Source organism: Neofelis nebulosa, chromosome 8 (assembly GCF_028018385.1).
Source record: "Neofelis nebulosa isolate mNeoNeb1 chromosome 8, mNeoNeb1.pri, whole genome shotgun sequence".
Lineage (NCBI taxonomy): Eukaryota > Metazoa > Chordata > Mammalia > Carnivora > Felidae > Neofelis > Neofelis nebulosa.
The window spans coordinates 40,915,846-40,943,694 of record NC_080789.1 but is presented as its reverse complement, the minus strand read 5'-3'; the positions used below and the strand labels follow the sequence as shown (position 1 = coordinate 40,943,694).

Genomic DNA, 27,849 nt, shown 5'->3' with positions numbered 1-27,849 from the left:
TACATATATAAAATTTTAAAAGGCAAAAATAAATTTATGTGTAATATTAAAGATATACTTATAAGTTACTTTGTAATTGTTTTATATTTCATCTAGATAATAACATCCTTTCCAAAGGAAAGGTCTCAAGTAGGGTCTTACAGGGTCTCAAGTATCTTTTACACATGTTTAAGAAAGATAAGTAAAGCATAAGGACTTTTTTTAAATGGAGATTTATTTTTAGTTTATTCATATAGTCCGAATTGATTTTGCTGATTGCAACTAAAGTCAGAGATTATGGTCTGAGCAATGTTTCACATATTAAACATGGTATACAAGTCAAAGCACTTAGGCTTGGGATTCCTCTGGAAGAAATCTGGACCAAGTGAAAAACATTTTATGAGCTAAATCAGAGGCTTTTCCAGTCAGTCTTGAAGGCAACCAGCTGGCTTCCCATCTGTTTCCTTACCTAAGTCCAGGAGCAAGTTGGATATAAGCTAAGGCACTGTTGACATGCATTTGGAGAATGAAAGTATTCTTGTTTTCATTTCTAATATATCCCATTCTATGTATATTTAAATAAGTTTTTTTTTTTTGCCTAATGTAATGCTATCATAAAACAATGCATGTAACCTAGAGTTTGATGGGGGTGGTGTCACAATGGAGGCATTGCAAACCTGAATGCGAACATGGCAGCCTTAAACTAGGTACCTTCCTCTGAGTTTAGATGGCAGACAGATCTGTGGCCACATTGAATTAGAAGGCAGGAGGTGTCAGAGATACAAGTAGTGGCAGAATTAGCAAGGGGCACATTTAAAAAATTTTTTTAAATGTTTATTTATTTTTGAAGTAGATAGAGAAAGAGAGAGAGAGAGAGAGAGAGAGAGAGAGAGAGCACGAGTAGGGGTGGGGGGGAAGGGAGGGAAACACAGAATCTGAAACAGGCTCCAGGCTCTGTCAGCACAGAGCCCGATACAGGGCTTAAATTCAGGGAACGGTGAGATCTTGACTTAGGCTGAAGTCAGACTCTTAACCGAGTGAGCCACCCAGACACCCTAAGGAGCACAATTTTTTCAGGTCTGCCAATCCTCTAAAATTTTTAACCTCTACAAAATAATAACCTTAATAAATATTTGTTGGAAAGCCATCATAGCAAAGAAAACGAGATGCCATAATGATGATAATAATAGCAGACATTTCTTCAGGGCTTATTCTGTGGTGGATACTTTACAAGTGCTGTCTTATTTAATCCTGCCATAACCCTCCAATGTAGGTATTAATATTATGCTTATTTTGCAGATGAGGGATTTGAGGTTTAGAGAGGATAAGAAACTTGTCCAAAGGTCCCATGGGTGGTAAGAGGTCTCCTGGGCCTCAAAGCCAGGTCTACTGACTCCAGAACTCATGTTCTTCATCTTTGAGGGATCCTTTAAAGTCAGCCAACCGTTCCTGTAACTCACTGCCGATGGAGACAAGGGCACAAATCAAATATGGCTCAACCTGAAATTTCTAGTAGAAGGCCAAGCAATTAATGTTATCATTTGCCTGGTGTGTACAGGGGAAAGTCCTCAATGTTTTGGATTTTCAACAGTATACATCCTTGTAAAAATAAATTTTCCTATTGCAAAATAGTAAATACAAGTAGAATACAATTTTGAGGAAAATGACCCCTGAATAAAAAAAAAAAAGTGTCTATCTAGAAATTGTGTGTTTGCTTTCTAATTGAGCAGTTATGCAAGTATATTTTCTTATACTAATATCTTTGGTATAAAGATTATGAATATGGTGAAAGGAGGTGTAACATTGCCGTCTCATTTATTTTCCTTATGCAACTGGATGCTTCCAATTGTTTATACTCTAATTTTAGGAAACTTAACACTGTGTTGCATTAAGATTCTACTTTATATTTTCTAAAATAAACATTTTCTTTGACTATACTGTATACTGTATTTTGGAATGTTTGTACCTAGGATTCATTAAGAAAAAAAAAAAAACCTAACAGCCCCACTTAGGTTTGGGTCCTATAAAAATAGGAGCATGAAAGTGTGAAAGATACATTTTTAAGGCTCTCTCTTATAACTTTATATGTAATAGAGACAGATTTAAGCAAATTAAATATCTTTCAACAGGGGTATTGATATGTACAATATAATATCAAAAATAGTGAGACATTGGGGTACCTGGGTGGCTCCATCAGTTAAGCATCTGACTTTGCCTCAGGTCATGATGTCATGGTTCATGGGTTCAAGCCCCCTGTCAGATTCTGCACTGACAGCATAGAGCCTGCTTGGGATTCTCTCCCCTCCCCCCCGTCCCTTCCCCACTCTCTTTCTCAAAAATAAATAAGCGTTTAAAAAATATCTAAAAAATAGCGAGACATATGTATGTAAAATGGTTATAGCAGTGTTACTAAAATACTGTCACATAGAAAGTTGAAAAGTGCAGAACGATAAGTGAAATTTGAGACATTTTTGGTTAAAAATCCTATCATGTGTGTATATATGTGTGTGTAATACGGTGTCATGTTGTCCAGTGTGTAAGCATAAAACAAAATTCTAGACCTATTCATACCAAATTATTGAAAAGCGGAAAAATTATTGAAAAGTTGTGAGGAAACTTTTACTTCTTAGTTTCTACACTTCTGACTTACTTTGTTTTATTTTTATGAAAACACGTATATTGGTTTTGTTAGAAGCAAAAAGTAGTATTTTTTTCCAATTTTCTTGGCCTTCTAAAAGATGCAAGTTACCTCTTCAGTCTAATTGTCCTCATTAAGGCTTGCTGCCTTAATTACAGATTTTCCAACTGTGCCTGATTCCTTTGCCACTCTGCCCTTCTGTACTGGTATTCTCTGTGGGGAAGGCCCTTCCCTTCCCTTCTTATACCCAGGTTCCATTATGTTCCCTGTTCTAATTCCAGTGCTTCTCTAACACACTTTTATATGTATATTTCTCAATCAATTCCCCTCCTCTGTTATCATTCCAGACACTGTGTTCTTCTGTTACATATTACATACCATGGTTTGCCTTGTAATAAACTTGACTAATGTATCTGAAAGAGCCGTCTGTAAAGTTGAAACATCTTAATGCTTATATATTTCCTTATACTTAGATTACATTACCTTAGGGGTGTCCCATAACATTTGAAAAATTAGTAGATTTTTATTTTTGTGACAATTTTTGAACAATTCCAGCTTTTCTTTATATCGTAATTTACTTTCAGTCACTTCTACTTTATGACAGATTGCCAATCTTGAGATTTATAATCCACTCCTACACTCTATGTTGTGATTTCTCTGTAATAACTATATTTGCTTCCTCTATTTTCTTACATAAACACATTTCAAGAGGCTTAAATGGGAGATGGCAGTCCAAATAAAATAACTTTGGCATTTGCAATTATTTTATAACACGATGCCAAAATATTGTCACATGCAGTATCTCACATGACAAATCTAATAAGGTGTTAGAGAAACAGAAATTTTTATAATAGGTTCCTGTATAAATCAGTACAGGTGGTTTCCTTTTACAAGGACAGGCAGGATTAGGTTCGATAGGACAGAAGCAGGCAAAAGAGTGAAAACCCAACTGACTTGCAAACAGGAGTTTCCTGGGTAGTCATTGGGGAAGGGAGTTTTGCTGTGTCACAAGTGACTAGTCCCTGGTTTTGAAAGAGAGTGACTCATCCTCCTTTGAAACAAGAGATAAGTGGGAGAGAGAGCTGTATAAAATTATTTTACAACTATTTCCTTTTGAGCTATGACTTCTTAAACTGGAATGTGATCCAGAATAGCTTCCCTTTGAATCCAACATTTGTCTTAAGCATTTTTATTGTCTCTATTTTCTCTCACACCATCTCCCTTCTTCTCTCCCTCTGTTCAACAGATTTACACTGACTGGGCCAACCACTACCTAGCAAAATCAGGCCATAAGCGGCTGATCAAGGATTTGCAACAAGACATTGCAGATGGAGTGCTGCTAGCCGAAATCATCCAGATCATTGGTAAGACCTGCCCTCTGGGAAAAACCATGAAAGTCTCTCCCTACCCCCCACCCGCCTTGGTTAAACACAATTTAAGTTGAATGCATATGAACTTAGTCCCTGTGTCTCTGAGATTAATGTAGCTCTCCCGTGATTTAATTAAAAATGTTTATGTGAGAATGTTTGAAAAAAAGCAGTTTGGCTATATTTTTAAATGGCTAGAACTGTGTCTTTACATACACTGGATTGTCAGAAATGAACGCTTCATTAAACCATATGTCTCCCATGTGTGCATTTCGTTAGCTAGGGCAACTCATACACTCTGAGATTCCTTGAAACTGTATCCTGATCCAGCAGGGACAATTGTGAAAGGTTTCATGTCAGCAGTCATTTGGCACAGGCTAAAGAATTAGCAGCAACTTCCTTCTCACTCACTTTTTTTTTTTTTTTTTTTTTTTTGCCTGATTTGTGCATATGGAATTGGCGGCGGCTAACAAGTGTGTCCTCTTGTACGCAGCTGGGGAGACAGAGTGAATGTAGCAGCAGCTTTGTGCTTGTTTTTGTTTTGGTTTTGGTTTTTGTGTTTTCTTAGTCTCCTTTTTTTTTGTGTTTCACTTCATTGCTTAAGCATGTCATTCTTTTTTTCTCTCTTTTATTTTATTTCTTGGCTTTAGCAAATGAAAAAGTTGAAGATATCAATGGATGTCCTAGGAGTCAATCTCAGATGGTAAGAATCAAATTTATTTTAAAATTTAATGCTTACCTTCACTTTTGATTATACTACATTTGTAAATGGACTAGAAATTTCTTTTGCATGCCTTCCTGCTTAAGAAACCATTCGATCACATTCTATCATATGTATTTCTTTGGGTGCACTTTATGGGCAAATGATAGCATCAGCACAGCTGAATATGTATGACTCCTGAATAACATGTCTCCAGGTGTTTTATCAGATCCTTGACTTTTTGTTGTTGTTGTTCTGATGGCTGAATAATTTAATACTGGTTTTGCTGGCAGTAAATCCCATTTCCAATTTTAAGTGGAGCCTTTTTGTCTGAACAACTGGTTTGAAGAACAGAGCTGGCCATGTGCATCTGAAAAATACATAAATAGTATTTTCCTTGTTCATAACAAAGTCCAGTGTAAACACACAGACTCTTCAGCACTTTTGGAAATAGCTCCAAAGGCATGCTGCTGGACGTTTTCTGAACAGTGACTGATCATGAGATATGATTCATAGCCTTTTTCAGAAAGCTGTTGATCTAGAGGTCTGTGCCTTTCCCATCTCTCTTTTTATCTTTACCAACTGGTAAAGTTTAAAGTTTTATAATAAAAAAATAGATTGATAAACTGCTGAGGTAAAAACTTACCCCTCTATTTATTAAATAGCCACAACTGAAGTTTCTAGGACAACCTGAAATACAAATGCCTTCATTAAAGTTATATCAGCAGATATAATCAGGAGTGATAGCCAAAATCCATCAGATGAGGCTTCCTTCAAAACTCTAGCACAAAATAGACATTTTAAGTGAATGTAATGACTTCTCAATTATCAGGGATTGGAGAATGAAAAAAAAGAACTCTTTTGATGTGCTGACTTGCTTTACTTAATGTCAGAAAACTGAAATCCAAAATAATAAAAGGAATTTATTCTTAAAGAGTGATTAACTAGCATGTTGTGTGTGTGTGTGTGTGTGTGTGTGTGTGTGTGTGTGTGTCTGTGTGTCTGTGTGTGTGTGTATGTGATTAATAAACACTCAAAGGCACTATTACAATACATAAACCCTGCATAACTGTTGTGAAAAAAAATCTGGGTAAAAAACAATTTTCTGTAAAATAATTCAGTTTTAAGGGGACTTCTTGATCTAATTATTCTGGGCACAAGCATGGCACTATGGAAATTAATTATAATTTTACTGAAAGCAATTATAATACCTTCAGACCCTGCTAAAATAATAGCTGTGTGATATTGGAAAATGATGTAACCTGAGTTTCAGCTTTTTCATCTGTATAATGAACCCTAATTAGGATATGATAATGACCTACAATTATGGATATTCTTTACTACCAAAACTGATATGGAAATATAATAGTGCTGCTATAAACTTTGTTAAGACATATTCATGAATTAACACATGTTAAAAGTTTTTTAGAGCTTTATATTAAAAATCTGTATAGTCCCTGAATATCATATTTTATGTTTCTTAAACTCAACCCTTGGGTTTACTTTCATTATTTCAATTATAAGGAGGTGTTGGATAGTAAAATAGGTCTTCTCTGTTGTCATTCCAGTTTGATTCTGATTACAGAGAATCCAATAAACAGCCAAGCTAATATTTCATGGCAGAAAAAACAAAACAAACAAACAAACAAAAAAACTACGAAGTTCATAACTATGGATAGGAATATAGTCCTTATATATTTATCTGAAACATCTGTACCGAAGATTCTACAAATCTGTGAAAACATTCTCATGAGTATTAGACTCTGTTAATTTTTTTATTACTTCCTAATCCTTATTAGCCCCCAGATGTCATGTAACATCTAGTATACATGTCGTGTTGATATTTCTGCTTTTGATTAACACACACACACACACACACACACACACACACACACACACACCAGAAAAACCAAAGCCTGAGGGATGTAGATGCTATGAAAAAGGTAGTTTTTCCAGCCAAACAGTATTAGTTGGAAGCACTTTGGATTTTGAGTTAAGAATGACTTGTATCCTCATTTTTTTCTGATGTGGTTGAATTTTGAATCTGAAGTTGACATGCCCTCCATGTGTTGATTCAGAATAATGCATATAACAAAAATAGAGATTTTTAGTTGAATTACTTTTGCCTCTATTCCTAAGAATTGGCATTGGCACTATATTATTAATGGATAAAAATCCAGACTTTAACTGAGACAAGAAATTAGGGGAAAGAGAATTATGACAGAGTATGACTAGGCTTATGAAGTTCTTATAAATTGCATATATCTATTCCAAACAGGATGTTGCCTGTTTCTTTATTGCTTAACAACCAAGAGGTGAAACATTAATAACAGTGAGTGCTATCCTTACTCACAAAACTGCTTTGACCACATCCTTTTGAATATCTGATTTTTTATGGTGCTTGCTGTTTGTGTGGAATAAGGAAAGGTAAAGTAAAAACTAGGTATGCTCTTGTTTATAGTCACAAATTATTTAAATTTCAAATTTGATAACTTTTATTGGATTGTTTTAAACCTTTAAGAATACAGAGTCTCTTGTGGTATGAATCTACAATATATTGATGAATATTTTGATGAATAGTAGTCAGGTAATTCATATTTAGCCAATATTTGCTGAGCACCTGAGCTACCAGATTGAGGGACCCTTGAGGATCAAAGGAGCAAATATTGAAATAAATAATAGCAACAGTGTTGCATAGGTAAGAACAGAAGTACTGTGACAGGAGTCCACTGTGGCTTGAGTGCAGTGAGGTGTTTGTATGGGACGATGGAAGTCTGATCACATAGGGCTAAAGTATGGGGTTGGTTGAGGAGCCTTTTGAGGACTTTTAAAGCTGGCTGTGGCATGATCTGATGTAAATATTTAAAAAAAATCATCCTAGATGCTTTCTGGGAATTGTAGAATATGTGTTAAATCTTCATTTGGATGTGGGAGATGACGAATATAGGGAGTATGAATGTTCCCACAGTTTCTCCTGAGAAGTTACTATTAGACGTGATTACTACAGAGGGAGAAAACAGACTAAAGGTAGAAGGGGGAAGATGACAAATCCATACTTTGAAAGTAAAGTTTGACCTATCCATTGGAACATCAAGTAGGAGGTGACTTCAGGCAATTAGGCATGTGTTCCTGAAGGTCACAATAAGGTGTTAGGTAGAATATAGCTAGTGCACAGGTAATGATTGAAGTCATGGAAAAAGGATGAGATTTCAACAGAAGGCCTGTATAAAGTCAGGAGGGGAGAGATTTGAGATTCTCACACTGGGGAATATCAATATGTATGTGATGAGCAAAGGTGTAGGAATCAGAAATAGGGAAGAGTAGTGAGAGAGTGAGCCCATCTTTAAGAGGATGGATCCACAGATGGGGATTATTGATCCTTAGGGTAGCTAGAGTAGCTTCAACTAGAGTACTTGGACTAACCCAGTGAGATGGGGCAAAGTAAGATGAGCAGAATGCGGTGGATGTTGTCAAATGCTACTTAGCCAACTAGTTGGTGTACCTCAACAAAGAAGTTGGTTCTAGCAATTAGGCAGGCATTAATGACCTTGATGCAAATGTCTTCTATAGGGTGACCATGTGTTAATTAAGGAGTAAGAGAGGTGCCCCGTCTATTGAGATTTGGATAATCTTTCTAGGAATTTCCTGTTGAAGAGAAAAACAAAAATATATCTATAGTTTGAGAGGAAGAAAGGGTGAGGGGAGCTTTTGGAAGGGGGGAAATAGGCAGAGGAGGAGGAAGCAGTAAGGAGAGAGAAGAATCCAGGGGACTGGGGAGACAAAAGATGATGCCAAATCCTAAAGCAAGTGGCAAAGGAATAAATTTGAAATCTGTGTAGAAGATTAAAAATTTTTTTTTAATGTTTATGTATTTTTGAGAGAGAGAGACAGAGTGCTAGCAGGGGAGGGGAAGAGAGAGAGGGAGACAGAATCTGAAGCAGGCTTCAGGCTCTAAGCTGTCAGCACAGAGCCCGACACGGGGCTCGAACCTGTGAACCTCCAGATCATGACCTAAGCCAAAGTTCAATGCTTAACCGATTGAGCCACCCAGGTGCCCCCTGGGTAGAAGATTTAATGTTGGAAAAGAATGAGGGTACATTTTCCTTTGTGTCATGTCACAAGGGGATATGATTACATGAAATGAAGGTACCTGAAAATGGATTAAATAGAAATTGAAGGAATTCATCAATAACATAACTGCAGAGTATTAGAGAATAATAATGTGCACTTTTCCGTGGGATTCTCTAATTATAATACCTTATAGAAAAACTCACGTATGTTGTCTTGAAATAGATGAAGAAAACAGTAATTCTTTCAAGTGGGCCAAAGAACATATGTTTAAGAGAAATATGAGCTAGTCAATGCACCAATTTATTAGTGTAATTTTTGGAAGACTTTGATTCATGTTTATTCTAAGTCTCAAAGTCATAGTTATCTTCCTTAATGAGCTGAGACTAAACTCATCCTGAAAAACAGAACTCAGTTTGAAGGAGCTTATTCAACACTATATTTAACCTTATCCAAAGATGAAGTTACTGATATGGATAGCACCTGTTGAGTAATTTCTAGGTGGGTGGTTTCAGAATTCAAAATATATGCTGCATGCCACACTTTGGTGAGATTACGCGAGGAAATAAATTAGTAAACTATAAATACTAGGAATGTCCAGAATGCCTAGCAGATTAAAAATAGCAGAAAAATGCCCAACATGTATTTGAAATGCTGAGGCACAAGTGCTAGGTTCTTAGACAAAAATGTAAGACACGTTGGGGAAAAGTTGTTTTGAAGACAAATTTTCCTTTAGTTTAAAATAGACCGTTACATTTAAGGATCTTCACAAATGCGGTAGAGGGATTAGAAACTGTGTTTATGTGAAGTAAGCCAAAATTCTGATTCTACGGTATAGCTGAGGATGTGGCAAATGTGCTTCACAGCCTGTCCTTCCTTTTTGCTGGCTCCTCCCCATTATCTCACCGTAAGAGCTCCATTGTTTTCAGCCACAACTTTCCATCTTCCTTTGAACATACCATGTTGTTTAAAATTTTCTGAGATGGTGATTTGGGGAATGTTTATCCCTGTGCCTCTTACCCCTTTTTGTTCCTAGAAGATAAAAAAAAAAAAACCAAAAAACAAAAAATAGGTTCATTCTCCCTTAACTCTCCAGTTCCAAGTCCCACAACGTTGTGACTTCCAGAATAATAACATGATGGATTTTATTGGCATCTTTATTCCATTTCAAGAGTTTACACTCATCTGTACAGTGAAACTATTCTTCCTAGTAAACATATTTGGTGCTTTTATCAGTATTCTGTCCTTTAAAGTTTTAATTATTTTAGCCACTGCTTGTAATTGGTTCTCTCATAAAGGACCTATTTAGGTAAGATAGAAAGATGAGGTTTCTAACCAAATAGGGAAGAGATAAAATATTGGAATGCTCTTAAAGGTTTAATAAAATCTTATAAATGGCACACTGCAGGATTCTCGCACTATGACTCAGAGGAGTGGAATATTGCTAAGTTAGTCCATTCACATGATCCCCTGCCATTTTTGAAACTGTTCATCTTCTGGAATGGCTGGAAAAAGATAGCTTAATGAAGACAAATGCTTTACTACAAATATAGCTCTGATCTCTAACGAAATGCTAAATGGAAATTTCTACTTTGAGGTTTTCTATTTAATTTCATTATTTTCATATAGGCTCACACTTTGGAACAAAAGAATAAACTATCAGTGTTAAGAAATGTATACTTAAGTTATTACAATATCCTGATGATTTTTAAAACTGAATGTGTCTCTAGAAGTTGCTCTGTGTACTAGCATTTAAAGTTCAAACGAAGGACTTGAAGGATTGAAAGGAGGGGTGTTACACTGAAAGGACAGTAGTCACTGGAATTCAATTGTGACTCTGTGACCAAGAAAAATATCCAGTGAATGCTCAGTCTCTGGTCATTTCTGCATTGAGGAAATTAGACCAATAGAACTCTGACTTGCTAGATTGATTTAAAAACAGCAAACACCATGGCTCCTGTTCAGTGTTTTAGAGGTATATTTGGGGTTTAGCTCTTTATAGCTTTTTAAAAGTATATTCATAGTAAGGTGAGAAAGATATTTCCTAAATTATATTAAATCCAATTTAAAAGAAAAACGGTAATAGCATGAGAATTATATTTTTATGGGAGTTGTCTGGTCTGCCATTAAATTAAGTAAATGTTGGGGCACCTGCGTGGCTTAGGCTGTTGAACATCCGACTTCAGCTCCCAGGTCCTAATCTTGCAGCTCATGACTTCCAGCTGCTCATCAGGTTCACTGCTGTCAGCCTGTTGGCGTGGAGCCTGCTTCGGATCCTCTGTCCCCTTCTCTCTGCCCCTCCCCTGCTTGCTCTTGCCCCAAAATAAATAAATATTAAGGAAATTAAATAAATGTTGAAAATACAAGAATGCTTTTCTGTATTAACTTTATATTATGGAATACACATTTTAAATGTTCTCATGAATATCAATATTTAAATCGGTTTGTGCTATTAGTAGGACAAATAGAAATTGGAACAAAGTGGGGTTCCTGGGTAGCTCAGTTGGTGAGGCATCCAAATCTTGATTTCAGCTCAGGTCATGATCTCCCAGTTCGTGGGATCAAGCCCCACATCAGGCTCTGTGCTGAGAGTGCAGAGCCTGTGTGGGATTCTCTCTCTTCCTCTCTCTCTCTGCCCCTCCTCCACTCATATGCATGCTCCCTCTTTCTCTCTCAAAAAGAAATAAACTTTAAAAAACAAAAGAATTGAAATAAAGTAAGTAACTGCAAAGATTGATTGATTGATTGATTGATTGATTTAGAGTGTGTGAGCAGGGGAGAGGGCAGAGGGAGAGAGAATCTTAACACAGCCTCCAGCCCAGCACAGAGCCCACCTGGAGCTCTATCCCATGACTCTGGGATCATGACATGAGCTGAAATCAAGCGTCAGACCCTCAACCAACTGAACTACCCAGGCACCCCATTTATTTCTTACAAAGAATTCTTTTTAAATAAAGTAACAATTCCGAATTGGATTCTGGATTCTGTATAATTTGTTTTTCTTTCTTTTTGGAGAGAATATATGTTTTTAATTTTATTTGAGGAAAATTAGTAAGCTTTATATATGTATGTATAATAACCATTGTGAACTATAGTTAATATTTCAACTATATATTTGAATATCAACCACTTTCTTAAACATTTAGCATGTTCTTTTTCCTGATATTTTTAACTTAATTGCTGTTAATTGTTTCCTACCTCTAGACCAATATCCCAGTAAGTACAAAGTACAATCATACCTAGTGTTAGAAAGCATATTTTGTAACAATCCTTTCATAAATTTAGTTTTTATTACCTTCAATAATCTGGTCTTTTTTAAAAGGACTTTCCCCTCCATGTTTTTCAATCCCCTTCTTGAAATTTATTAGAAAATTACCACTTACAGGAGCATCTGGGTGTGTCAGTCAGTTAAGCATTGGACTTCGGTTCAGGTCATGATCTCACCATTCGTGGGTTCGAGCCCTGTGTCGAGCTCTGTGCTGACAGCTCAGAACCTGAAACCTGCTTCAGATTCTGTGCCTCCTTCTCTCTCTGACCCTCCCTTTCTCATGCTCTCTCTCTCTCTCTCTCTCTCAAAAAAAATTTTTTTTTAATTATCACTTATAGTAATCAGTGGTAAAATACCTAACAGTGGAACAATTTTATTTTTTATTTTTTTAAAGGTTTTTTTTTAGTGTTTTTATTTATTTTTGAGACAGAGAGAGACAGAGCATGAGCAGGGGAGGGGCAGAGGGAGGGGAAGACACAGAATCTGAAGCGGTCTCCAGGCTCTGAGCTGTCAGCACAGAGCCCGACGCAGGACTCAAACTCACAGAGTGTGAGATCATGACCCAAGCTGAAGTCGGACACTTAACCGACTGAGCCATCCAGGCACCCCAATAGTGGAACAATTTTAAAAACTGGTAGTTAGGCAAATAATATACTAAGATATGAGACCATTTTAAATAAGAACTCTTTTTAAATCTGTTAAAACCTATTAGATTAAATGATGCTCTAAAAATTACTTCTATAAAAAGAGAAAAAGGAAATGAATTAGGGAGAATCTTATTCATCTGATCTCAGTATAATCATTTGAAAAGTTTATTTTGAATGAGATAAATTATTGGAAAGTTAGTAGATACACCCAAAGTAGCTGCTTTATTAATTATATTTAAATGATTTTAATATAAAGTCAGTTAAACTGACAGATGTGGATAGACAAAGACAAAAATACATGGAATGCCTCTGAAAAATCATATTGCCCAATTGATTGTGTTAGCCATGTTTCAAACCTAGCAAAACATTTTGTGAAATCATATCATAGAAACCAAATTGTACCGCATTCAGCAATATCAGCATCACTTACTGATCGACATGAATGATTAAATGTCAGTCATGTATATTGGGTGCTATGCTAGATGATTGGCTTGCAGTTTTTACGTAGTATTTTAGCAAACAGACAAAGGAATGGGGTCTCACTGAGCCTCCCTGGAGAAGAACCAGTGTTTGGTCTCATGTTTATCTGAGTCAAGACCAAATTGCTTAAACCTACTAATAAATAAGCTTAACAGAAGAATTCAAATCTTTGGATTTTCAACCCCTCCACCCCTCCTCCTCCTCTTTCTATTCTTCCTCTTTGTCTTCCTCCTCTCTCTCTCTCTTCCTTCTTTAATGTTTTGGTCCCTCTTTCTTCCCTCCCCCCCCCAAGCTTATAATATACATTATTTTTCTTTAATACCATACTTATTTTTCCTATGTATGGAAGGAGTATAAACTTTGGTTAGTTTGGGAGAGGGTGTGGGTATGTGAGCTAAATAAGAGTGTATAGATTTGTGGTAACATTATGCATTTGGCAAATAATTAGTTGTTATAAGTAACTTTAGTCCTATATAGAAGTATGCATTATTTAAGTTTAGAAAAATTGTATAACCTCATAGTAAGATTCTTTGTTTTGTTTTGTCTTCTGAAACAAACTGAAAAGTAAGAACTCATTAAAACCCACACAATATATCTTCAGCTCAACAAATACTGCGGTCATATTTATAATTTTATATTTGTAAAAAATGTTAAACAATATTTATTATTCTCTAATTACCAAGCCAGTTAGAATAGTAGAATTTTAAAGAAAAAATAATTTTTATCTGATAAAATACTAATGGATTTTCCATATCTATATCCATACCTATATATATGTATATATATATATATACACTGTACATATACATCTGTCTAATCACACATACACACATAGATTTATAGAATATATATGTTTACATAAAGCATTTCTATTATGGATATAATATAATATATATTAGATATATCCACGTATATGTAGATATACACACATACACGGATGCCTAGTATGGAACTCGGCTCTTTATAAATATCTTTAATCCTCGTATATTATGTGAAAAATATTTTTAATCCCATTTCATGGATAAGGAAGCAGAGGCTTCAGGAGAGTAAAAACTTTGCAAATTTTTTACCTTGTATAAGTTGCATAAGTAGGATGCTAACCCAGTTTTACTTGACTGAAAAACTTTCAATTATTATACTTACTGCTTAATTAATAAACTGACTCCTTGCATCTAACCACGGACCACTCAGCACAAAAAGAAAGGGATGAGTGAAACAAAATTACTATCCCCTCTGCCTCTCTCTATCCCACAATACAAAGTAACTTGAAATGGAAAAGGGAAGTGGGTGGGTTAGCATTGCAGTGACAGGAGGCAACTAACCAAACTGCATGTTTTACCTTCCTTCCCCAAAGTCTTAACAAATCGAAACTCAGAGGGCAAAGCCTGGAAATGTGCCTGCTCACGGATCCCAGCTCATCCTTAGCCTTGCTAAAGTTTCTTTATGTCTACTGCTCTATCGAGTAGAAAATTGTTTTAATTACCTCTGGTTGCTGTTACAAATTATCACAAACTTGGTGGCTTAAAGCAAAAGAAATTTAAGCTCACACAGTTCTGGAGGCCAGAAGTCTACAATCAGTATGACAAGGCCAAAATGAAGGTATCAGCAGTTCTGTGCTCCCTTCTGAAACTGTAGGAGAAATCCATTCCTTGTCTCTTCTAACTTCTGGAGACTGCCAGTATTCTTTGGCTTGTGGCCGCATCAGTCATTCTATATGTCAATATGCCAGCATATAAAAGTACATTGGATATTTGAGAATTAATTTGGAAGCATTTAAACTTTGTGAACTTAGACTTTATACAGAACGAGTGGATTTTGCATACTATTTCTGTCTTTCCCTTCAAACTACACAATTTCATCTTTACATTCAACCAGATATTTATTGAGCACTTATTTTGTGCCAGGTGCTGTGTCCTGGCTATCTGTCAGTCATGCAGAGAGCTTGAGTCAGAGGCTGGAAATGTCTTAGTCAGAATGTCTAAATTACATGGAAGTGCCTGGGTGGCCCAGTGGGTTAGCATCTGATTTTAGCTCAGGTCATGATCTTGCAGTTTGTGAGTTTGAGCCCCACATCAGGCTCTGCGCTGATAGTTTGGACCCTGGAGTCTGCTTCAGTTCTCTGTCTCCTTCTCTCTGCCCCTCCCCCATTCATGCTTTTCTCTCTCTCTCTCTCTCTCTCTGTCTCTGTCTCAAAGTAAATGAGCATTACATTTAAAAAAAAAATTTACCGTTTATTTATTTTTGAGAGACAGAGCGAGACAGAGCATGAGCAGGGTAGGGGCAGAGAGAGAGGGAGACACAGAATCCAAAGCAGGCTCCAGGCTCTGAGCTGTCAGCACAGAGCCCAACGTGGGGCTTGAACTCACAAACCAGGAGATCATGACCTGAGCTGACGTCGAATGCTTAACCAACTGAGCCACCCAGGTACCCCTAAAAAAATTTCTTTTAAATGAATGTCTAAATTACAGTGGTAGAAAGCTTAGTGTGGAAGAAAGCTCAAGTTCATTGGAGACTGACAGGGTTGAATTTGAATTCTGGCTCTGCTATTTTATTAAATATTTTTATTAAATATTAATATTAAATTTATTAAAAGTAAGTTATCTTTCCAAGTCTCTATTGAATAGGAAAAATTGTATAAAATTTACTGGAGTTGATGGTGAACATTAAAAGGGTTTTGCATTTGGAGTAAATAACCTATGTGCTTAAAACTCTGTGTGAACTCCCTGTGCTAGGTCATTGAGAGGTGGAGAAAAGTGGCTTCTAAGCCATTTTCCCTGCTTCCATTCGTGACATGTAGTATAGAGTTTTTTCCAAATGGGGCTTTTTTGCCTAGTATGTTGTAAAGGCAATATGTTAAAAATGACACTTTAAAATGAAATACACTAAAGTATAATTTTGAAAAATCAGAGTGCATTGCAAAGAGTATAAATAGAAAATGATGTGTGAAACTTTTATTACTATCAATAAATCTGTGTATGTGCTGTGTGATCATGTCTTCAAAGCAACACTGCGCATTTCTTTCTTTTGCATAAAACACACCATTAGCTCCCTGGGCTTTGAGATGAGCCCAGACTCCCACCAGGGCACGGCACATGTTTTCCAGTAAACCTCTGTCTATCTCGATGGCCTTCTCTCCTTGCATCAGATTCTCCAGATTTCAAGATGCTTATGCCTGGAGTCCCTGCTGCATGATCTTTCCTCCTACTTTGGATCTTGAAATGGATTGAAGGTTATCACTTTTTGGAGTAGCCTTTATTCACATTGGTAAACAATGAAGTAGTGAAGAAAGATTTAGGTGACTTTTACTCTCAGTATTCCCAGCTCTTCTGAATTCTTTGTCAGCCCTTTAACTTACGGTGTTTCTCAATCATGGCCAGTTCAGACAGTGTTCCTTCCTTGGATTCACCTCATACCACATCCTCTTATTTGGTTAACTCTTCCTAACCTTTCAGCGACTAGCTCAGTCTTCCTTTTAAGGAGAAAAATGTGGGGGTTAATGACATGGCTCTAGTTTTGATATATTCTCTCTTTGTAACTTTGAGGCTGTCAATTGAATGCTCTGATCAACATCTTTCTCAGTATAAAATGGTATAGTAATGGCGACTTCAGATGAAGATATCTTTCTAAGTGTTAGTTAAGTCTTAGTTACTAATAACTTTCTCCTTCCCTAGTTACTTGACCTCTGGTCAGGAATAGGCCTTTGTTCATGCTTCTCCAGGAGTCTATGTTTTTCTGGCCATAACATTTCTTGCGTTACATTGGAATTGCTTCTCTCTCCTATAAAACTATATATTTTTAAGGACCCAGACATGCTCAATGAATAGTTAATTGTTAAATCCATGAATTAAAATAAACATGAAGAATTTTAATCAATGCAGAAACATGACTGCATTTTTAAAATTCTCCAGATGAATTTATATCTGATTAAAACCTTTGGCTAAAATTTATATTACTGTTTGAATTTCGTGATGGGACAGGAGTTCACTCACACTGAGCAATTTTACCTTTTTTTTTTTTTAGTTGAAATCACATTTATTTCATTTATATAGTGACACTACCAGTACACATTTATAATGAAAAAATAAGATGTGTCGTTAATCAAAAATAGCGCAAGTCACAAGAGAATGTACCATCCAGAGATAACAAAAGTTAAATTTAGTCTATATTCTTGTAGACATTCTCTATGTATGATTCATAACAGCATTATCTGGCACTTCAGACATGCCCTAACCGGGATGCATTGCATTTGTAGAAAGAACTCAAACTTTGAAGGATTATGTCTGCTACCTGGTTTACAGTTATTTAACTTTTTATACTGCAGTGTTTTCAGAATCCAAGGGGCAATAGAGGCTTTTCAATTCCAGCTAAAATTCAGCTTTGTAAACATAACTGCAGAGAGTAAAGACTGGCATGCTCTTTTCTCATGGAGCAATTTTGCTCTTGGGAACTCTGATGGGCGTGACCGGCCCTCCTTCTGATACCTGTCGACCTTATCAAAGTCAAACTTAGCCCTCAAGTTTAAATGATTGTTCTTCTATGAAGCTTTTCCCAGGTCTGTAGTGAAAATTGATAAGTCCATTCTCTCTACTGCCATAAAATATTGTTTACAATCCTTTTTTAGAATTTATCATATTATGCCTTGTGTTGTGATGATATATGAATCTTTTTTTTTGTCTCCAGCTATTTTACAAGCTCACAAAGGCAAAGACTTTATAATTCATTTTTATATCCCTTCACCATCTAGCAGAGCTCTTTGCATGTAATAAACAGTCAATCGTTGCTGAATGAATTTCTCATTCATTGTTAAGCGTTGGTGCCGATGTTAAATATAATGACAAACTATAAAGTTGATATTAATCATACCCAGATATTTAGGACCTAAATATATTTTTTCATTAAGTATCGATAACTAAAAGTGAAAGAAACATGTGAATGGACAGGATAGAACCTTGTTAATATTGTGAAAGATGCCTCCAGTCAGACTTTCCAAAACAGATTATACCAGTTTCATGGTAAAAATACTAAAAGGCTAGGTGTCATAAAACATGCAGCTTAAAATGTATGAGTTCAATAAAGAAATGTGGTAATTAAAATTCTGCATTTTTTGGAATAGCTTATGAAAAAATATAAATATTTCCAATATATCCTCTCACTACGTTTAATGTTGAAAATATATATTGACCCTCAGGGTTAAAAAATTTTGAAGGCACAAATACACTGATGACTATCTACAGCTTTTGTAAGTGAAAATAATGAAAACCCTTCTCTTCCTCATTTGAAACCCAATTTGTGATTTAGCAATATGCATGCTCATATTTAGCAAGTTCACAAGGCTCAAGATGAATGTACATTTATACAATTAGATGATCAGCGAAATTTGTTTTTGAAAAATGCCTTTGATTTTTCACAAGAGTGTGGAAAATATTGCAAATGAGTCAATGCTTTTTAGAAAAGATCCAAGGGTCATGGCTATGTCTTGAAATTTATGTTTGCAACACTGAGCATAATTCCACGCATAAAATAAGTTGAATAAATGCTTGATGAATGAATAAGTTAAGGGTTTGATTTTATAAAACATAAACACAATTAAATGATAGTGCTCCAAAATACTAATATTAATTATACAAATAGAAACTACTGAGGTAAAAATATGAACCAATTTCTATTGAATTTGTGTCTTCAGTAAGGAAAACATACAGCAGTCCATTTTTGTATTTATTCAAGGAAAATTGTCTTTTTGTTTAGACATTGTGATAACATCAGATATTTTCATACAACCAAAGCCTCAAGGCTCAGTGCACCCAAACATTTTGAAACCTCCGACTAGATCTTATTGACTGGATTTGGAACTTAGAAATTGGATGTTATTGAGTAGATTTATAACTTAGAAACTTTGTTTTATTTTTATTACAAAGTCAATATTTTTATGTATTTTATGTAGCCATGCTTAAATTGAATAGGAAGAGGGAGGCAATATGGGTGTTCTGGGCCAATGAAACGTAAGCCACAAATACACCCAACAAATTGTGCATGACGTAGTAGTAGGCAAATAAATAAAAGTCTTAGAGTGACTAGGATGGGACTTTTTCTTGAGCCATATGAGAAGGGTGGTGCCCACAGAACTGAGAATGAATTTTTCTGTATTCCTGCTCTAAGGGATCTATATAAAATACCACAGGCATAAGATGTAAAATGCATGAATTCTATAGTATCATGGTCATCCTTGACTCCTCACTTCCTCTTACAGGCCATATCTTCCCACCATATTTCTTTAACTTATGTCCAGAATCTGGCTCACCTTCACAGCCACCACCATTGTCTTAAACACCATCGTCATTCACTTAATTACTTGCAACAGCCACCCATCAAGCCTTCATACAAGGCACCCATTATATGCCTATATTTTCAATAAAATAGGGGCTGATCATTTTATTTTTATTTTTAATTGAAGTGAAACATACATAAAAGAGTGTAAAGTACTCTAATATGAATTGAGGTTAATAAAAACATGGAAAGTATAAAAAATACTCCAATCTCAAGTATATAGGTGATTGCTTTTTTAAAATGTATATACCTGTGTTGTCACACTCGGATCAGAACAAAGGACACTTTCAGCATGCCTGGTCCCCTCCTGCAGATTTCCAGACTTTACCCTTCCAAAGTTCATCACTATTCTGATTTTGTTTTCATTATTTACTTTTACACATCTTGGATTTCATGTAAACTGGGGATAAGAAATATACACTCTTTTATTGGCTTCCTCTGCTCATCTTTCTATGAGATCTCTGCAGGTCAGTTGCTTAATCTGTAAAGAGGAGGATAGGCTGACCCTGGGAGCTAAAATTTGACAACAAATTGATGTTCAGCCCCAACCCACAGAATTTCTGATTTATATTGTCTGGAGTCAGGCACAGAGAATTAGTATATTTTTAAAAATCCCAAAGATAATTGAACCTGTATACTATGAATCAAATGATGTCTCTCCCCTCCCCTTTCCTCCCCATTTCCTCCTTTTCTCTCCCCCCACCACCCCTCTACTCCTTTCTTCCAAAAGTACAGGGATGGGCTGGCCACTGCTCCTTTTTACCTCTATTCTTCCTGAAGTGTGCACTGAGCACCTATCAGATACTAAACACCATCTTAGGTTGCTGAAACCACATGAGTCAACAAAATGTAGTTCCTATGTTCTAGGGGCTTGAAGTCTCAAAAACCCCATGCCTAAATATATAAACAAATATCATTGAATATATTATAATAAAGTAGGCTTTAATAGTCCTACTGGAAATTAAGTATTCAACTACTTGTTCTATTGCTGTTACTTAACTACTATACCAGTAATACAGAACTGAATTAACTATCTTGAATTGTTGGTACTCATAATGAATAACTATAAAGGAATATCCCAAAATGTTGAATGCCCCTGATAAATCTCTATGTAAGGAATACAGAATGTATTTTAAATATTTTTTTCCTCTACTCTTTTAGGGCCCTTTTATTTTCCTTTCTAATTTATGGTGCATGCTGAAAGAGCTCTTGGTCTCTGATACCCACTCCAGGCACCAGTTTGTTTTTAAGTGGTTTCAAAGGTAGCCAAAAAACAAAAACAAAAAACAAAAACAAAAAACCTATCTTACATTCTTAATTACAGACTCTATCTGTTAACCTTTTGTGGTTCTTACAGTGAATTAATCTGTTCAGGTATAATAAAAATAACTGAAATTTAGGCAATAATAGCCTGTGAACATTTTGCTGTAAATTACGTATAAGTTTGGATCAGGAATCTTCCTATTTTCTGTAAAAGGTATATAATTGCTATGGAGTTAACAACAGCAAGACTATTAGGGTGAATGTTTGAAAATATTCAGTTCAATTCTCTTTCTCAGTATTAGACCACAGTAATTATTTAGTGTGTTTTTTTTACTTGTTTGTAATGGTCCTGGAAAAAAAGTTCAAAAGAATATTTTAGATGGATACAGTAGAATATCATCTTTTTCCCATTTCTTTTCCTTCCTCCTCAATTCCTTCCTTCCAAGTCTTATTTTATAGTAGCAAAGTGAAATGTAAATAAAGAATGTAAAATATATTTCAGCACCTTAGCGTTATTGGATATTCACATGCTAATGAGCAAACAAGGTGTTTGATCCTGTTGGACTTAGTGACTTCAAATCTATTGTTTCAATAGAATAATTTAAATAAAACTTTTTGTTTTTTAGTAAAACTTATTTTGAAATAAATCCATAAAATCACTTTTCACAAAACAAATGTGTAGATCTTGGCTGCATTTTTAAGCAAAGAATATCTAATTGAATGTTATTAATTTAGTTTTGCATAAAATTACATTTAAAATGGAATGTAAATTGTTGTCCATTTTATAAGGACAGATTTTTAATCTCTTTTTTTTTTCTTTTTCTTTTCTCTAAGAGACACTTTGACCTTGCTGTGAAGCTAAGCTAGAGAGGACATTGGCAGAACTTTGTATGTCCATATGCATAGATTTGGATGATAATTTAATATGACAGAAAACAATACCTTGCCAAGGATTAACTTTAAATCTTCTATTTACTTTAGAATTCCAAGATTTATGGAATACCAAAACAACCCAGGGAGATGACTCATAAAGAAACAGGACTTTCTAGTTTCCTATACTCTTTTACAAATTCTTAGCTGTTTAACTTTGTTGTATAACATGATGGTCAGTATTGAGGTCAACCTGTAAAGTAACATAAATCAGTCATTTGGGTTTTGTTTGTTTGTTTGTGTTTTGTTTTATGTTTTTTGTTTGCATATCATTCTAAATGGTTACAAGCTAGTAATTATATCAAAACAAACTGTTTAAAAGCCATGGCATGACATTTTTTTTTCAGTTGATTTATTTATTTGGAAAGAAAGAGCAAGCAGGAGAGGGGTAGAGAGAGAGGGAGAGTGAGAGGGAAAGAGAGAATCCCAAGAGGCTTCATGCTGTCAGCACAGAGCCCAACGTGGGGCTGGAACCCATAAACTGTGAGCCGAAACCAAGAGTCAGCTGAGCTACCTAGGCACCCTGGCATCACAATTTTACATTACAAAGACAATACCTATATTTATTTAATCAGAGGAATATACAATTGTAGAAATACAAATACAGTTTTAAAAATAAAGACTTGCTATGATTTAAGATGAAAATTCGCTTTATTTCTTTCATGCTGTATCAATGCTTCTGGCATATTACCAAATCTCACTGATTGAATCTCAATTACCTACATCCGAACATTCTATAACTTGCATAAGCAACAGTCTTCTATGGATGCTTTCGTTGAGACTTATTGGTGAAGCACAAAATCCAGATTTATGTTAAGTAGGTGGGTTGCTAATTTGTAAGAATGCCATTCTTGATCGGGCCTCTATGAATTGTTTGTAAATACCACACTGGACAATGCAAGCTTTATATTCGTTCTTCAGTTAGCCGGAATAATTCTAGTTAAACTCTGGTACAAAGATCTGTAGTATGAAATGAATGTAAAGTATTCATTCTTTCTTTATCTTACTCTCTGGTTTCATTTTAGCTCATTTGTTTATTTAAAAATAACCCTCTAAGTTGCTTTTTCACTGCTTTTCATATTACAGATTGAAAATGTTGATGTCTGCCTTAGTTTTCTAGCAGCCAGAGGAGTAAATGTTCAAGGTCTATCTGCTGAAGGTAAGAAAAGGCATAGTTGTCACAAATAACACCTAAGTTTGTAAAAAAAAAAAAAAAAAATTTTGTATTACAAGAAATGCAAAGTGGGAGCACAAAGTTTCTTAATATATAAAGGAAATCAGTAAAGTTTCCAAAATAATAGAAACATAAATGCAGTGGTTATTAACCTATGCTTTAATTATTTATATATGTTTCATATTTTGCCAAAACTGTTACTTACATGCATAAGTGTATGAGAGAGGTGTAGATTAACAAAAAATTTTTATGTTATTACCAGTGTATAGTATTTTTGGAGTCTTAAGTAGAGGGATAGATGTATGCATAGATAACGCTGTGTAATAGTGGACCTAAATACAGGTAAAAATAGTATAATTAATTTGAAAATATTATTTTGTCAATAAAATTTCTATAATATAAAATTGGTAGTCCTAGTTGAAATATTTGGTGAGCTAAAATTACGCATCATGAGGTCTTAAATAATTAGCACTAACAATACTTAATAACTGTTATATATAAAAGCTTTAAAGTCATTAAAGGCTTAAAAGGTCATCATTAAAATACAGAAAAGTGGGAAAAGACTGAACTGGTACAGTCGTTTTTTTTTTCTGAGACTTTCTCTTTCACATATATTTTTAGGAAAACTTTTCAAGTGTTATTAATGAAATCTAGTTAAAATTATGAAATAGCAAATCCTTTGAGATCTGCATTAACAAAAACCATCTTATTAGAATGTTAATTTATATATAAAAATTCTGCTTAATACTTGTATATACTCTGACAATTTAGATCTGTTAATGTTTCTACTATGATTATTTTCTGCGAATAGCCTTTTACCTGACACATACTAGAAATATCAGACACCTCTGTTTTAAAATTTTTGCTGTCATTGGAAAAAGGAATTATGTGGCTTCTGAAATACAGTGAACATTTAGTAGAATTATTGAGCTTTCCCAATTTTTCTTCTATATTTATTTTTGTTGTTTTAAATTTCTTTTATCTTTTACATTTATATATGTTGCATAATATTAAATTACTCATTTGGTGGCCAACATGTTTAGGTTCAAACCTAACTGATGGTTCTATAATTTTGAATAAAAGTGATAAAATTCCCCAGGAAAATATTTCACTTTTTTAGTGGTTAAAAGCAGGTTAGAAAGGCTCCAGTTTGTTCCTTTTATGTCTCTTCCTTTTCATGGGACATCCTTTATTAACACAAACCCATTGGTCTTCATTTATCTTCTAAAAGTATATGAATGCTCAAAATGATTTTCTAAATTAATTAAATATGCATATTAATAAAACCAGAGATTTTTTAAAACCGCTATGATCATCCAGGGGTACATGGGAACATTAATACTTTCTTACTGTAGCCTCTTATCAATCAGACTAATTCTTCTATATCATGGCCACTGTGAGAAGGTTTGGCGGGGGCAGGATTCTCATTCTCATTGCATATGAATAATGCCACTGTGGACTCCATGTGACATTTATAAACCATCAGAGAGCAAGAAATCAGAATAGTTTGTTAATGTCCCTAAACTACAGAAAGGAGGCATGAAACCCTGACCTCACAGGAGGATGTATATTTTATTGCCAACAGCGTGTTTTATTTAGAATGTGATTATAGGTTTCATGGCCTTATTTCAGACTACTTCCATCACTACTCCTAAGTTTTAAGTTATAACTACAAGAGAAAAAAAAGCTAGAGTCAGATTGTAGCTTACTTTGTACATTTAACTTTTTATTCAATATTAGAAACATTTATAAAGGAGCTTGATGTATTTCTACTAGGATTTATACATTTACATTTATTCGGTTATGTTATCTAATGTCATGGTCTTTATTATTTATTAATATATAACATGAGTTATAAAGAAAAGAATTGGAGCATTAAAAATTAATACGATGTTGACTTTATGATATATGTGTGTACTATATATCTACCTACGTCTATCTATCTATATTTATAGACAGATAGCTATATTAATAAATTTATTGTTGGGTGATTTAGGACTGCTATAAATCCAGTTGCCATTACAAAGTATACCCATACCATCCTGATTTATAATGCAGGACAACCAACATTTAGGTGGCTTTTTTTCTCCACTTCGGAGCCATCACTATGTTGATAACAGCTGTGTATTTGTGAGGGCAGCAGAATGCTAAATCAAATGATTAGCACAAGACAGCCCATCCGTTTGTAGGAAGAAGCAAACTCCAGAAAAATTGCAGTTAAGGATCAGCAAAGAGCATGGCTCATCCAAGTTTTGTTCTCTGTACCCCCCCATCCCGTGACTCAGTCCCTGAAGCTCCAAGCTATTCGGAAATGCTACGTGTCAGAAATTCACAAGTGACTGAGAGACTCCAGTTGCATTTCCATCTTCACAGATTTAGTCTAAGACAATGGTAACTAGAATTTCAGTTGTAAAACAAATAATAAAAAGGAAAACCACATTCATTTGTATGTTTTTACTGTTTGTATATTTTCCCTTTGATACAGAAATAAGAAATGGAAACTTAAAAGCCATTCTAGGGCTGTTTTTCAGTTTGTCTCGCTACAAGCAGCAACAACACCATCAGCAACAGTATTACCAGTCCTTGGTGGAGCTTCAGCAGCCAGTCAGCCACGCCTCCCCTCAGGCAGAAGCCAGTCAGGCCAAAAGCCAGCAAGATATGCAGTCCAGGTAAGGAGGGAAGCAGAGATGTGTTTGAAATCAACGTGTCTAGATACAACTCGTTTTTAAATGAGGTTTTGTTTGTGAGTTTGAAAAACCGATTTATGTCGTTGTATCAGCGTTATGATATTTTTTGACTAATGTGACACAAGTTAAAACCACTTTTCTTTTGGTTGGATGAGCAACATTTATCACTCTGGGGATGAAATATTTGTGTTTGTTTTCTAGAGATGATTGTGGTTTGTATCAAAGTGTGTGAAATGTCTTTCTTGTCAGCGATGCGGCAGGTTATTTCCTTCTGCAAATTATTACTTAGAATGTGCTATTGAGTCCTACTCTGGACTCCTACTCTCTACTCAATTATCTTTTAGTCTTTTGATAAATTCATTAAGTCTGTCAAAAGTTTCAGATCTGTTAAACATAGGGATTTGAGTGTTTGGGGACATACTGTTTTTAATGTATGATTTTGTGTGTGTGTGTGTGTGTGTGTATTTATAAACACACATGTATGTGTTCGTCTGACTTGATACCGTTGGCTCATTGTAGACACAGCCTGGGGTGAGGTGCTGACAAATCACGGCACCTTCCTTACCCTTCCATTACTGCCGTTTTCCAATTTGGACTTTCTATCAGTCAGGGTTCAGCCAGAGAAGCAGAACCAATAAGGGATTAAGAGATTTATTGTGAAGAATTAGTTTACATGATCATGGGGACTCCCTAGGCAAGTCTGAAATCCTAAAGGCAGCTGATCAGGAAAGGCAGGCTGAACTTCTCAGCATGAGCCAAAACTTTTATATACAGGTGGAATTTCTTCTCTCAAGTAAGCTTCCATCCTGCTCTTAAGACCTTTCAAGTGGGGAATCAGACCTACCCAGATTATCTCGGATAATCTCTCTTAAAGTCAGCTGCTGTGGATTTTAGCCACATCCACAAAATACTTTCACAGCAGCACCTAGATTAGTGTTTGATTGAATAAGTGGGACTGAGTTGACACATCAAAAAATCATCACAGAATGAAATTAAGTTAACAAGTTTCATGCATACTGCTCATTTGTTCCTCATCAATGACCAGGGTATCAGGTCATTAGCTCTATTGCGTAAATAGCTGATTGTTTTTCCTTAGTGGGGAGAATGTCCAATATGAAAATACTCACCATGTTGAAGAGTATATATACATATCAAACATATGTAAATATTTAACTTTTTCCATCTTAGAAGACAAACCTGAAACTTAGTAACACTCGGTTTACCTTGAATTTGTTTTTGATATTTAGTATTGACTCAAAAAGTTAAAGTCCAAATTACATTCACAAAGCACACGCCCCATCCTTATTGTCAAATATTCAACAGTTCAGAAATCTTCTTCTCTTTCACCTGCCAACTAGCCCTTTCTTCATATTAGGCAATATTTCTTTTCTCTATATAACCATGTAAACTCTATTCCCTTTGGCAGATTTTATTCACTAATGAATTATTAAATCGATATAGAAAAATTAGAATTTTATCAAAAGATATAGGGTATACTACAGAGTTCATGGAGTGATAAAAGATATTTCTCATTACTCAATGCAGATATGTTTCTGTTCTTTAAGCTCGTCTGGGCTATTTATGATGTAAGTGAAATTATGCAAAAGTCAAAGTGAAAAAAAATACGGAGTAAGTTCTTTGGATTTCCTTAAGAATGGAGAGGAGCGGGGGAAGGAAATAGCTTTTTATTATGTATTATTATTTGGAGGAGTTGGTAGAAAGAGATCTAGATTGTAAAAACTGCCAGAAATAATAATTCCTAGAGTTTGGTGTAAGTTACTTAAACCACGGACAAAAGACAGGAATAGTAGTGGAAAAAACATAGGAAGTTAAGTGGTATATGTATTGTAGAAAACATGTGACCTCTGGAAGTGATATGGAGTATCGTTTGTCTTTGCTTTACCTCATTCTATTTCTGTATCTGCCATGTGGAATTTCTTGCCCAGAAGTTCTCAGTGGTTATGACCCTTTTGGGGAGATTGTTTTTCTCATTCTTACTGGATATGCATGACTGTTATGGAATTGTGGTTTTTTTTTTTAGATACAAAACCCTATATAGTAGGCATGGTAATTTTACACCATTTTGGGGAGAGCCTGCTTATTTTTTTCTCTGAAAGGTTTTGAGGAGTATTCTTTTCACCGGTATCCTTTAAGACTGAGGCACACTCCTAAATAATTTTTTCTTATGATAAATTTAATTACTTTTAATTACTTTTTAGACCAATAATTTATAAATGTGGAGTACTTGCTATAGTAAATATAGCACTTATGTCTCTGATGGAGAGGGGCTACAAGCCTTAATTTTAATAGAATTTATTATATGT

The 27,849-nt window shown here is 35.1% G+C and overlaps 1 protein-coding gene across 7 annotated transcripts in view; it reads left to right on the top strand.

Moving 5' to 3' along the window:
- The window catches only part of NAV3 (neuron navigator 3), a 595,128-nt gene that overhangs the window by 337,318 nt on the left and 229,961 nt on the right, over nt 1–27,849 (top strand). For all 7 annotated transcript variants that reach the window (XM_058741945.1, XM_058741948.1, XM_058741947.1 and 4 more), the window contains exons 2-5: nt 3,864–3,981; nt 4,635–4,687; nt 22,751–22,823; nt 25,324–25,507. In XM_058741945.1, the coding sequence (XP_058597928.1) occupies nt 3,864–3,981; nt 4,635–4,687; nt 22,751–22,823; nt 25,324–25,507 (428 nt within the window). The remainder of the gene's footprint in view (nt 1–3,863; nt 3,982–4,634; nt 4,688–22,750; nt 22,824–25,323; nt 25,508–27,849) is intronic.